Here is a 14032-nt window from a genome sequence, read left to right as displayed (position 1 = left end):
TTAGTTAAATAATATTATTTAAAGGATGCAATTTATAAAAAAACATTCATCAAATAAATATGAAAAATTACGTGCTTTGACTTTTCCAAATATCTTGTTTTGTCTGAGATCTTTTACCAACTAATCTAGCTTGACTTTGAATATCCTACAAAGTATATCTAGCCGGTCTTCAAGTTTTAAACCTCTACTTTCTACAAAACGAACAACCTCTGGCCATTTTGGACTACATGTAAGTGTGATAAAAAGCTCAGGGTATCCAGCCCATTTACAAATTGCCATTGCATCTTGGTAATTTTGAATCATGTATCGTGCCCCACCTGTAAAAGAAGAAGGCAATATAACACATTTTCTTTGTGAAGAAACATCTGTTTCTCCTCTTAAAATTGCTTCCGCCAAACCTCTATACATTTCGGATCGCAATTCTTTTTTATGGTACGTATATATGATAGACGCGATGATTCAACCATCGTATATGCATCAACTAAAAATTGCTGGAACAATCTTTTTAAGAATAAAATATTTGGGCACTCATTATCTCTTTCTTGCAATCTATAGACAAAGAATTCTCTCATGCTTAACCATTTCCTTCTAGCAGATGATTTTGTGTCTGACTGCTTTAGTGGAACATCCTCTCGATATCCATCCTGGCCATATGGAAAAACCAAAGGGTAATTGAGGTCCAAGATATGAAGCGTTTAATTCGTTGATCCATTTCAACTCTTCAGTTTGAGTTTCAACTATAATGTCTCTATCAGCCGGAGATGTTTCAAAGTCGCCAACTACCAAAGCTGCAACTTCTGCTATAGTTGGTAAATTGTACATCCTTCCGTTTCCTTCTCTCCTTGCAATGAGTCTGAGCTTCAAATTTGAGGAGCCATGTTGTCGAATTGTATCCCTTACCATTCTAAATGACTTAACCAAAACATTATGCTCATCAAGCATCATCTTCAAGTCATGAACAATCTTAGTGTGCAGTTTTTTGATGTCGAAATTTTGGCTGATACATATATAAAAATAACAATCATTGTTAGCATAAGTAGTTATATATATTAGTATGCAAAACAAAAATTTCGGAAAACACTGATTACCTGACAGCTTGTATTCTATTTGATACTTCATTTTTAGTGTCATAAATTTACAATTGCGCAAACTTTGGCAGTGAACCTTTTGGCGGCAATAAAATTCCAATCTTATGGTAATTTTAACCATGTAACCTAAATACAGGAGGCCCTCATCCACGATTTACACTTGAATCGATCTTTCCTCCCATGGATGTAAAAGAAAAGATGCTGTTGTATGACCGAATATTTTCAAGAAAATGCTTGCTTTTGTCGTCTGCACCATAAAGTAGATACTTAAGAATTTAAGGAGGGTCTTGCATCATTGGAAGCTCCACTTTCCCTTACATACAACACAAACAGAATTTTGGTTTTGATGAATTGTAATCCTTTCTAACCTTTTCATCATACCAAAATAATGCACCACAAAATTCACATTTATTGCAAGGATCTCCGATATCCTAATAGTCTGCATTAAATTCATAAAGGGTGAATACTATTAAAATTCACATATAAGCAATATAAGCAATATAAGCAATTTTGAAATAAAAACAATAAAATCCTAAAAATATACCCAGAGTTGAGAAGTCACCGCATTCCACTTCATCCCCGAAAAAAAGGTAAAACAATTAGTAAATAATCAAATTATAATAGTACATTTGCTTATGACAATTGGAATTCTGTATAAAAATAATTGTACCATCATATCCGCAATCACCACTTCTTGTGACATCAGAATTGATAGGATTTTCATTACCTACAACATAACAAACTAATGAGACTAAATAAATAATCATATAGTTTTAAATTAAAATAATTAAAATAATTAACTAATGTACTTTAAAAGGTTAGAATACACCAATAATATTCGATTGAATATTATGTACTGGCAAATCTATTTCCATGATCACTTCTGAAACAATAATTATGGATTTAACTAAAAAAGTAAATTAATAGTATTAATTTAAATAACTGAATTTTTTTTTTCATAAAGCGCCGTACCATTATTTAAGTTGCATGTGTTTTCTGAAAAACCTTGAGAAACATATTTATCTGAAGAAGTATTTGACATTGCATTAAAACCTTCAACGGTAGATCCATTATTATTATGTGCTTCCCAGAAGATAGTGCATTTAATGGTGTATATGCTTTGTTGCATTCATCATATCCAAAACTAACTTGAGAGAAGTTGGTATTATTGACAAACTTCTCTTTGCAAAAGTGCCACAAAATTGATATTTTCTATTAGTAAATCTTTATCTTTTGAAACTGCTAAATGTAAATTAAATAAATAAATAAATAATCATACCATATGTGGCATCACTCAAAAGGGGTTCTTGAGCAACTTTGTGAGCTTCTTAACAAATCTTGACTTTGACAAATAGCCTTTGTGTTTGGTGAAACAAAACAACCATCTAATGCTCTTGTTTGAGACGGTATATGTTTTGTATGTTGACCAAATATAGTTATTATGAGCATGTTACAAAGAGAAATTGTAAATCATTGTATACAACATGTATATTCTTTTTGTATTTGCATAACATAGTCTTCCTTAAAAGAAAAAAAAAATTACAAATTTATTTGCCCTTTTTACAAAAATATTTTACAAATATAATTTTAGAATATACTATAAAGCTAAAGCCATGCTCCAAGCATTTCTTCTATTTTTCTACTAAATTGTATTCTCATTTTTTTGACTAATTATTTATGTTACATAATAAATTCTAATAATAAGAATAATGATGAACATTTAAAATACAAAATAATAGTCTAAATATAAAATTACAAAGTATATAATAAAATATATATATTTATATTTATATCTATTTAACAAAAGCTTCCAAGAATTTAAAGATTGGATTAATAAAGAAATAATGAAAAATAAACTAACCATCATATGTACAATGTGATCTTTGGCGCTTTTGAGATCTAATCTGTATTCTTTTCATTCTTGCTTTTTTTTTTTGGACTGTGCATCCATTATCAATCTTTAACACAAAATAAATTTGACTGTTTTGATCGGTGCAATTGCTGATTTGACCTTAGAGTAAGAACACAAAAGTGTATGAAATAATTAGTTTACCTTTAACAATTATCAATGATACAAAAACCCAAATAATAGACCTTGTACAAAAAAGGAAAAGTTACCCATTTGTTTTATTTCTTTATGTTAATCAACAACCCGAATAAAAAGAAAATTTCTTTTTTTGTTATATTTTTTAAAAGTGAGATTCTGTTTCTGATCATTTTTTTTCATCATTTGCAACTTGTGTTTTTTTTCTTTTTTTTTTTTTTTTAAACTACAATTCGTTCCAATGGAAAAAAAAAAAAAAGAACATAGACCTATAGCACTTAATTTAGTATATAATTATATAGAATCAGATTTTTTTTTTTTTGATTTTCTTTTTCATTTCTCTATTTAGGTAAACATTTGTAGGCCAAATTATAATGTACTTTAAAAAATAATAAAAAAAGTTATGATTCTCTAATATATTATTTCACAAAGCAGTTTTATCTTTTATGAAATTTTATCTTTTGAAACATAATCTTATTATTTCACAAATGTAATTGCTTTATGGCCTAAAAAAAAGGAAAAAAAATTACTAATATATATAAAGAGAAAATTGGTCAATTTTACATATAAACCTTCCAATTTTACAATACAAAATTGGTCATTCGCATTTTAGCAACCAAATATTTATAAGCTAGCTTCGATTTAGTACCTCAAGTCTTATTGGCATGAAAAAAAAAAAATTAGAGAGAGAAAAAAAATAGTATCACGGAGTTAATGTGTCTGTGTATTAGTTAGGTATTTGCAAAATATACACCTGAAAGGGTAGATACATTTTAATGTACTTTAATTAGTGTTGCTTCTAAAACCAAAACATTTCAAGTAAAAGCTTGTTTGAGTCAGAGTGAGGAGATAGAAATGCTAAGAAAATTTGCTTCAATTTCCTTTTTTTTTTTTGGTCAGTTAAATGGAGAATTATAGAATTAGCTCTAAAAATAAATCTACTCATTCTTGATATATTAATTTTACCTCAAATACAAAACAACCGGGATGATACTTTTCTTTCTTTCTAACATACCAAACAACATAAGAAATCAAAATGTATTTCTCCTTAATTCTCACTTTCCATCCTTCTTATTTTATTTATCCTTTTTATTTTTTTCCTTTCTACGAAAAATAATTTTAAAATTATTACCACCATACAATAATAATACACCTGTATTTGAAGGCAAATGAAAGTTGCATTCTAACTTAGGTTTAAAGAGAAAATGAAAGTAGATTTGCACAGAAAAATTAAAAAACAAACACATATGAAAGATTTTCCCGAATTATCAAACACTTAAGTACAAAAGATGGGGGGGGGGGGGGGGGGGGGGCGGAACCCCTATCCGTAGTGTGATGAGATGTAACATTATATATATTGTTATTTAAACCATGACATTCATTCAATAATTTTTGAAGCAAGACAAAACATGTGTAAGATAAGAACCACGAGATTTGTCTTTTCTCAAACTATATAAATAGAGAATAACCGGGTTGCTAATGTGGGTTTCTCTTCAAAAAACGCATTACAAAAACATATATGTGTGCAGGAAAGAGAAACCATTTCTGATGGTTGTAATACTGATTAGACATGCACAAAAAGAAGTCATGTATATAGCAAAGTAGACTTATATATATGATGTTAACAAAGAAATTAAACTTCTTCTTTTTTCCTTGAATATGTATGCGCTTCACTCTAACATTTTCTTAATAAAAATCAGACGGTCCTCTAGTGCAAGAACTCGTTCAAAATTTGTCTTCTATGTATCCTTATAGGCCAGCACAACATCCACTATTGGAGCTCCACAAATTGGGCATTTTCCACTGCTCCATTGCAACTCATGTGCACACTTTAGACAAGTGCACATATGCCCACATCTGAAACAATACAACAAAATTTTATACATACATACAAATACTTTTTTATATATATATAAATATATATCCAAATATATTTTGAATGTTTAATCAAGGAAAAAAGTTTGTAAACTTCAAAATTAAGCAAGTACCTATACAAAAGTGAGTCAACTTTCACCTCGTAGCATATACAACAATTGCCTTTCTTTGGTGCCCCTTCACGTGATGTTCCTTCTCCTTGAGCTGCAATATTCAGTTTCCATATATACTTTTTATATAATAATTACGTACCAAAAATAACACAGTTTTTAATTGTTGAATTATTGGAGTATAAATGAATGGAAGAAGAAAGATTAACAATGAGCCTATTTCATAATTAGAAGAAATTAATAGAACTAAATGTACAAACCTGAATTAACTTCCTGTTTAATGGATTGTTGCATGGTCATCTGCATGTCCATGCAAACCTTCATTGATTTTCTCAGCTCAGACATTTCATGAGACAGTTGCTCCATATGCCTTCTCAAATCGTATATCGCTTCCAGTTCCTATATCCAGTTAACAAAAATCCAATAGAATTTTGTTAATTTCAACATAAAATTGAGAATCATAGACAGAAAGCAACTGAAACCGATTTAAAAAGAAAAATTAAAAAGTACTTACAATTGAAGAAGTAATTCTGGCCGGAGAGCATTGCGTAGTACCATGATAGTAAGTTTGAGAAGGTAAATGTAGGTGTGGAGATGGAGTTGGAGATGTGGATGTAGCCAGATCAGACTCATCACCCACTTCGTTGTCCTGGTATCCCCATGAACCAAGTAGAGATGATGGAGGGATTTGCAGTGAAGAAGTGGATTGGTTAATATAATCACTGCCCTCTTGATATTGACCACTAATTACGATTTCTTCTTCTTCTTCCTCCCTCTTCCTCATCATTCTCCTCCTTCTCTTCCTCTTGTAGATGTTGTTGTTGCTGTTGTTCTTGTTCCTCCTCCTCCAATTCTTGTTGATGTTGTTGTTGAGTTTCTGCTAGATGCACGCGCCTTTGCAGGAAAGTCATCAATTGTTCATTGTTTTGTTCCTCATCTTTTTCTTCATTTTCTTGACGTACTTGTCTATTCTGTCTCTAAAGGCACTGCAAAGAATATTTGATACTGTTCTTCTGCAATGGATGCATACGTAGATCACAAACTCATCTCAATGATGGAATGTATAAAAACACATATTCTATAAATATTTTTCTAATTATGAGTCATGAAATTGTAGATTAGATGATCAGTGTTCATATGTGAATCCACCCATGCTGCCTATTTTTGAATTCACTATACTTAGACCTATCTTGAAGTCTAAAATAAGGGAATGGGAAAAGGGTGGAGGAAGTTTTACCTTTCGCGTAACCGACACATCTCATTCTCTGAATTGCAGACTTCTTCTGCTGCATCATTTGTATACCAACTATCAAACAACGTGGTTGAATCTGTTGTTTTTTGCGACTCAAGGTTTCCGGTCTCTGAAATTGTTCCTTGCCATGTAACATCAGAACTTGGATTCAAATTTTCTTGAAGATCTTCACTTGCATACGACAATGAATTTTGTTCAAGCACTGGACTTTGCTGCTCAGTGCAATTAGCTTCATGATTGTGTGCACCTTCATTAGGTGTAATGGGGATGGAAGAATTGTCCGAATCTATGGTGTCGTTTGCTATCTCCCTTTGAGGCCTTCTTGATGGAGGGATAATTTATGTTAGTAATGGTACAAAAATAATGCATATGATACAAATACACACACATGTTTGTTACGAATAATGCATTCAAACCTTTAATGAAATGCACATTCTCAAAATACAAGATTTTAGTGAAAAAAGGATTTACCTCAAATGCATGATGGTAGAACTTTGTGGTTGTTTATTGAATTGAGATGATCTTGATTCTGGGCCTTCTTGCTCGTGAATTGCAATGCCGCTCTGTAGCAATCTATGCCGCAATAAAGATTGCACACAAATAAGCAAAAACAGAGCATGCTATGTTCTTAGAAATAGTACTAAATTCAATAGCAATCAATAAATGGAATGTTATTCGATATGAAAGTCAGGACAATCATTGCCACTTGAGTTGTTGTTGTTCCCTTAAAGGTGTTGGTACAAACGAGACTGCATTACCTGAATTTGATCTTTTTGTGGGAATCTCGAAACCAGTCTGCGATCGACCAATATTTCAAGCTCTCCATGCCTGTCACGCTCTATTTGCATAGGCAAATCATTAAAAGCCTGTCTCCCTCTGATCCGAGGTGAATATCTAACAGGAGAAAAGCCTCTGTGCTCTAATTGATCCGGAGTAGAGGAACGTTCGTGCTCGCCAGACGGTGATGCATTGGTGCTAGAGTTATCATCACTCAAAGAAGATAATGAACTCTGTACCTGATTAGCAGCTGTGAATCTCCTAATAATATCTGCAACTCTTACCCTTTCACTTTCTCCTGAATCCAGACTTTGTTCTTGAGACGAAGAACAACATGGTTGATCGCTTTGGGCATTCCTTTCGCCATTCCAAGCCGAAAAAGAATCCTCAGTCGCGGGGCAAACATCGAATCTTTCATCAACAGATGAAGCTGCAGAGGATGCAATCTCATTACAACTAGCGCCAGAATCACACCTGCTTGCATTGGAGTTCATACTATGAGACTTGCTTAGCCTTCTCTCCCATATTTGTACAAGAGAAGAAGCCCTAAGGCTTGAGATTTCACCGAGACTATCTGATCTAACCAGAACATTGTTATCTTCTCTCCTAGAAGTTGATGGCCCTGGTGATGAAGTTGCCGAATTTGCCAACCCCAAGGTGTCGACGTCGTTTGTTGGTGGTGCTTCAATGGTCGGCACCATTTCTTTAGCATCTCTTGCACCCGACCTTCCGAGAATCCGTGCCTGTCTTGAGCTAATCATTGAACAAACATTCCTGTTACCACTATTATCCAAACACTTGTTGGGATAATAATGGTAACAGGAATGTTTGTTCAATGATTAGCTCAAGACAGGCACGGATTCTCGGAAGGTCGGGTGCAAGAGATGCTAAAGAAATGGTGCCGACCATTGAAGTTTGTTCAATGATTAGCTGGATTTTGTCTTTCCTCTTCATTGTTGCCAATCCATGAAGAATCTGGATCGTTGATTTTTTGTTGGTTCTGTGAGGTTTCAGGAGAGATTGAAACGCAAGTCTGGAGGTGGTTTCTGACCAAGTTCATCAAGTTCTGTTGCAATGCTGTTTGCGTGGCTCTGGCATTACTCTCTGCTCTGCATCGATCTCGCCGGTTGTGATCCCTCAAAACACAACCAAATGGTGCACACGAAGCCATTTCAACCTGAGAGGAAGCCATTTTTTTTTTTTCCTAATCAATGCTAACAAAAAATTTACATGTTTGTTTTTGTATTTTTATATTTAATATGTCAGCCAAAAAAAATGCATTGAAAAACAGGCAAAGAAAGAGAAAGGAAAGCAATTTTAGACCTTATGAAATGGGAGAGACGTATCCAATTGCCCGTTTGCAATTTTGCGATATAGCCTCCTTGTACAGCTGCTAGGGGCAAGACTACAGAGAAACACAAACCAAAAAACATTGAAAAATAAACAAAGTTTTCATATTGTTAAGTAATCTAGCAGAAAATGTTTATGGACCAAAGTGGTGAAACTAATGAAAGATTTATGTGTTTTTTCAGCTTTTCAGCGACAGAGAGCAAGAGTGAGACTATAAAAGAGTGTTTATTTATAATTAGGGATTTATTTGGTAATAAAATGTACAGGGAAACTTTTGGCAAGGAAATGGAATAAAAAGGAGAAATTGGTTTCAAGCCGGTGGTGATGTAGCATAATATATGCAATCTATGGATGCAAATTGCCTACTATAACCTGTGTTTGCTATTTATATCTTTTAATTCTTTGACCATTTTACTGATTTCAAGGCTAATTCATTATGTTACCATTTTTTCAATACTAGCCTTGGGTTAATAAAATGTAAAGGGAAACTTTTGGCAAGGAAATGGAATAAAAAGGAGAAATTGGTTTAGAGCCGGTGATGTAGCATAATATATGTAATCTATGGATGAAAATTGCCTCCTATAACCTGTGTTTGCTATTTATATCTTTTAATTCTTTGACTATTTTACTGATTTCAAGGCTAATTCATTTTGTTACCATTTTTTCAATACTAGCCTTGGGTTTGTTCTGATAGCATTACCTTATATGCCACATTTAAAATTTGTGGCCCATCAAAACCGTACCAAGTAAGGATTTCACAATTTTACCTTATATGGTGGATTTGCTTGGTTAATTAGGTTCTATGAATTCCAATACTGGCTTTGTTCTTTATCTCTATCTTCTCGAATTCAAAAAATGATTATTTTTATTTTTTTATTTTATTAGGGTTTTTGTATACACAGTTACAGGAGTTGGCTTAGACTTATAACGTTATGAGTACACACGTGCATAGCACGTTGGCCATATATCTATATATATGTATATCTATATATGTAAAGTTAAATAGATAAAGAAAACGATAGATGAAGAATGCACAAAGTCCACCCAAATGGCCTGACACGGGCAACGTGCTATCAAACAAAAATGAACAAAAAAGCAAACGACTTTTAAACTTTTCATTAAAAATTATAATTAGAAAATATTTTATTGTACAAACTTTAAAATCGATATTTTTAAAAAAATAATATAAATATATACAATAAAAATTAATATTTTTTTAAAAAAATTAATTTTGATGTAATTTGTATGCGGATCGATTTGTACCGTAAAATTATTTTTATTATTAATTTCTATTTCAAATAATTTTTGTTTTTATTTCTATTTTTTCATAAATATTTTTTTTTTATGATTTTAGTTAAAAATTATTTTAAAAATCTAAAAAAAAATTTTAAAAAAAATTGTCTAAACATTTTCAAAAATACTAAAAGGTTTAGACCTTAAAAATTACTTTTATCAGAAATTTTGTCAAATTGAACTTTAATATTATTGAACCCGACACCTAAAGCATTTAATATAATTGTATGTTGCATCTTTGTTGTTAATGGAAAGTTTCATTTATTATATCTATGGATACTTTACCAAAGAAATATCAGTAAATATTACCCCCAAAAAAAATCAGTAGAGAAAAAGAAAAAAAAAATATATATATATATATATATATATATATATATATATCAATATAAAGTTAACATAGAAAGTAAAACCTGCCAAATCAATTTTTCATTTTAGATGGTAAAATGTGGTCCACCTGTGAGAATGACCTTTTTACCTGGCGCTATGCCGGTTACAAACTTACAACAACTGGTGCCACATGCCATGAGCAGCTGAAGCCGTTTCACTACAGCTTCTTCTTTTTTTCTTTTTTCTTTTTTCTATTTTATTATTATTATTTTTACATGAAGTCTAATGTTATTGAATCTGACATCCATGAGTAAATTACCAAACAAAGGACTCCAAAATTAAAATAATCTATTTTATTTATTTTTGTTCCTATCTCTACCCAACTAAGTGGGAACAAGGTAACATCGATCTCAGTTTAAGCAGCTAGAGAAGTCGAGTGAGACATGGCAATTGAAGGTGGAGGTTTGATCTTCTACCTCATGGCCTTCGTCGTGTTTACTAGTACTAGTAGTGGTGAAGCTGTGAAACTCAGTCATAATTCAATGCCCTTCAATAGATCCAGTTTTCAACTCATTTCTTACACGGCGCTGCTTTTGTAGCTTACTAGGTATATATTGTTGGGGAAATTAGTATGTAAAAACTAAATATTAAATTAAAAAATAATTAAACATAAATGTGATTAAACGAATAAAATAATTACATATTATAATAAATAGAGTTTATAGAAAATCAGTTTAGCTCGAGGTTAGAGTTGAATTTTATGTTCTTAAGATGAATTGCCCTACTCAAGTGCTTATGGTTTTATGGTAATCATTTCCCAAGAAATAATGATCTCTCTTGTGATAGTAGCACTTCGAATTATCAAAATCAACGAATTAAATTTGACTTGAACTCCCCACGTATGCAACACTTAATTCTCTAAATGTTATGGATATATAAATTGTATTGAATTTTGAAACTCAATAATAATTGAAATGAAATATATCTATTTATAGAGTTTTAAAAAGTATATAATCAAAGAAATATATATTAATAAAGATACATTTTTATATATATATATATATATATATATATATATATTTTTTATGTAAAAACACCTTTAAATAATAAAATAATACATTTCTAAATGTAGCATCGATTATGAATTAATATCTTGTAAAAGATAGCAATCATTATGAAGCTATGAAACTTATATAAAATGAAAAGGTACCATTTGATACTTCCATTCAATATTGAAAAATTAATTAATATAATTTAAATTTTCCAACATATATATATATATATATATATATGTAAATACCTCATGCGATAGCTATTAGAGCTCAATCTCTTCCATGGATAGAAATCAGTTGTGTATATACTCGCAATTTTGCAAACATTATATATGAAGTTAATAAATTCTTCATTTCCATTTCATATAATCTGTACTTGATTTCTCACTCTGAAGTAGCAGCTCTACCATATATAGAAAGGAACCCAGCGTATGGCACACTTCCACCACGAATCATCCAGCTTGTATCTCTAACTCTATCTCTCTTCTGTGGTTTCCAAGCAAGTTTTTCCTTTTTTAACTCCTTGCAAAGTTTTTTATCAATTTATTGTGCTTTATTACATCTGTTGTAGTCAACTATATTGAATTGAATTGTATTGCCTAGTTTTGTATTGATATTGTACAATATATTTGGTATAGGAATGTATTGGTTGCACTATAAATTTTAGTAATATAAATATATATATACATAATTATATTTTTCATAATATACTGAATTATGTTTTAATTTCTATTCATGATAATAATTATGTTATCTAAAATATTAAAATAATTAAAAATTTTAACGTTAGAACTTTAAAAAATTAATAATATTTTTAAAAGAGTTATTAAATAAATTTCATTAAATAACCAAGCACAAATATATAAAAAATGAAATATAGCACTTTTGCTAATGATTACATTATCTAGAGTAATATAATATTAAAAGAATAAAAAAATTTAAAAGTCAAAACAAATAAATACTAACATCAAGTCGGCCAAGCAAAAGCCTAAAAAAAAAAATAAATTAAAAACCTTGTTTTAAGGGGAGGGGGGGGGGGGGAAGAGTTTGTGTCCGGGTGGCTCGTTAGATCAATTTGGGCTTTTAAAAGTGGACTAAAATGGTGGGCCTACGAAATTTGTTAAAGGGGGAATTTGGCCCAATACCCTTATAGGATCGAGGTTAATGATTTTTGCCCCCTCACTTGATATCTTTTTTGTTCTACCCCTCAATATCCATTGTAACCTTCAAACAAAAAAAAAATTACTTACATATCCTATTTTATTTTAAACCAAACAAAAATCAACTTTTTCTAAACGTCTTTACACGAACACACAAATATAAAAAACCAAACAAACTGCTTTACACGAACACACAAATACACGAAAATCCCAAAATTTCATAAAAGAGTCTCAAATTTTGCAAAAAAAATGGATGACTGTTCACACTCGGTAATTCCCGAGGAAATCGTCGGTAACCAACAAATACCCTCTGGAAAAATTACCGACAGTTTCATCAGTAATTCCCAAAGGTGTACAGTCCATAACATTTTACCAATTTTTTGGGCCCCACAAGTCTCATAACGTGTGTTGAATGCAAAAACATGACAAATAGGGATTCTAAAATTATGCTAAGTAGAGAAAATCCCAAAATTTCATAAAAGTGTATCAAATTTTGCAAAAAATTTGGATGACTGTTCACCCTCGGTAATTCCCGAGGAAATCGTCAGTAACCAACACATACCCTCTGGAAAAATTACTGACGGTTTCGTCGGTAATTCCCGATGGTGTACAGTCCATAACATTTTACCAATTTTTTGGGCCCCATAAGTCCCATAACGTGTATTGAATGCAAAAACATGGCAAATAGGGATTCTAAAATTATGCTAAGTAGAGAAAATCCCAAAATTTCATAAAAGTGTATCAAATTTTGCAAAAAATTTGGATGCCTGTTCACCCTCGGTAAGTCCCGAGGAAATCGTCGGTAACCAACACATACCCTCTGGAAAAATTATCGACGGTTTCGTCGGTAATTCCCGAAGGTGTACAGTCCATAACATTTTACCAATTTTTTGGGCCCCACAAGTCCCATAACGTGTGTTGAATGTAAAAACATGCAAAATAGGGATTCTAAAATTATACTAAGGAGAGAAAATCCCAAAATTTCATAAAAGTGTCTCAAATTTTGCAAAATAATTGGATGACTGTTCACACTCGGTAATTCCTGAGGAAATCGTCGGTAACCAACAAATACCCTCTGGAAAAATTACCAACGGTTTCGTCGGTAATTCCCGAGGGTGTACAGTCCATAACATGTTACCAATTTTTTGGGCCCCACAAGTCCCATAACGTGTTGAATGCAAAAGCATGGCAAATAGGGATTCTAAAATTATACTAAGTAGAGAAAATCCCAAAATTTCATAAAAGTGTATCAAATTTTGCAAAACAATTGGATGACTGTTCACCGTCGGTAATTCCCGAGGAAATCGTCGGTAACCAACACATACCCTCTGGAAAAATTACCGACGGTTTCGTCAGTAATTACAGAGGGTGTACAGTCCATCACATTTTACAAGTTTTTTGGGCCCCACAAGTCCCATAACGTGTGTTGAATGCAAAAACATGCAAAATAGGGATTCTAAAATTATGCTAAGGAGAGAAAATCCCAAAATTTCCTAAACGTGTCTCAAATTTTGCAAAAAAATATGATGACTGTTCACCCTCGGTAAATATCGATGAAACCATCGGTAATTTTTCCAGAAGGTATGTGGTTGGTTACCGACGGTTTCCTCGGGAATTACCGAGGGGGTACAGTCATCCAATTTTTTTGTAAAATTTGAGACACGTTTTTGAAATTTTGGGATTTTCTCTCCTTAGCATAATTTT

General features: G+C 31.8%; 1 protein-coding gene across 1 annotated transcript; it reads right to left on the bottom strand.

The window, feature by feature from the left end:
• Positions 1 to 4871: 4871 nt before the first annotated feature.
• Positions 4872 to 8338, bottom strand: LOC132799632 (uncharacterized). Its single transcript, XM_060811944.1, is given in 9 exon segments — positions 4872 to 4989; positions 5121 to 5211; positions 5378 to 5516; positions 5632 to 5890; positions 5892 to 6083; positions 6355 to 6705; positions 6841 to 6967; positions 7136 to 7943; positions 8078 to 8338. Coding segments are annotated over 9 exon segments (2346 nt in total).
• Between the last annotated feature and the right edge of the window lie 5694 nt (positions 8339 to 14032).

Source organism: Ziziphus jujuba, chromosome 1, assembly GCF_031755915.1.
Source record: "Ziziphus jujuba cultivar Dongzao chromosome 1, ASM3175591v1".
Classification (NCBI taxonomy): domain Eukaryota; kingdom Viridiplantae; phylum Streptophyta; class Magnoliopsida; order Rosales; family Rhamnaceae; genus Ziziphus; species Ziziphus jujuba.
Note: the sequence above shows the minus strand (reverse complement) of the source record. Positions and strands in the feature narration are given on the sequence as shown.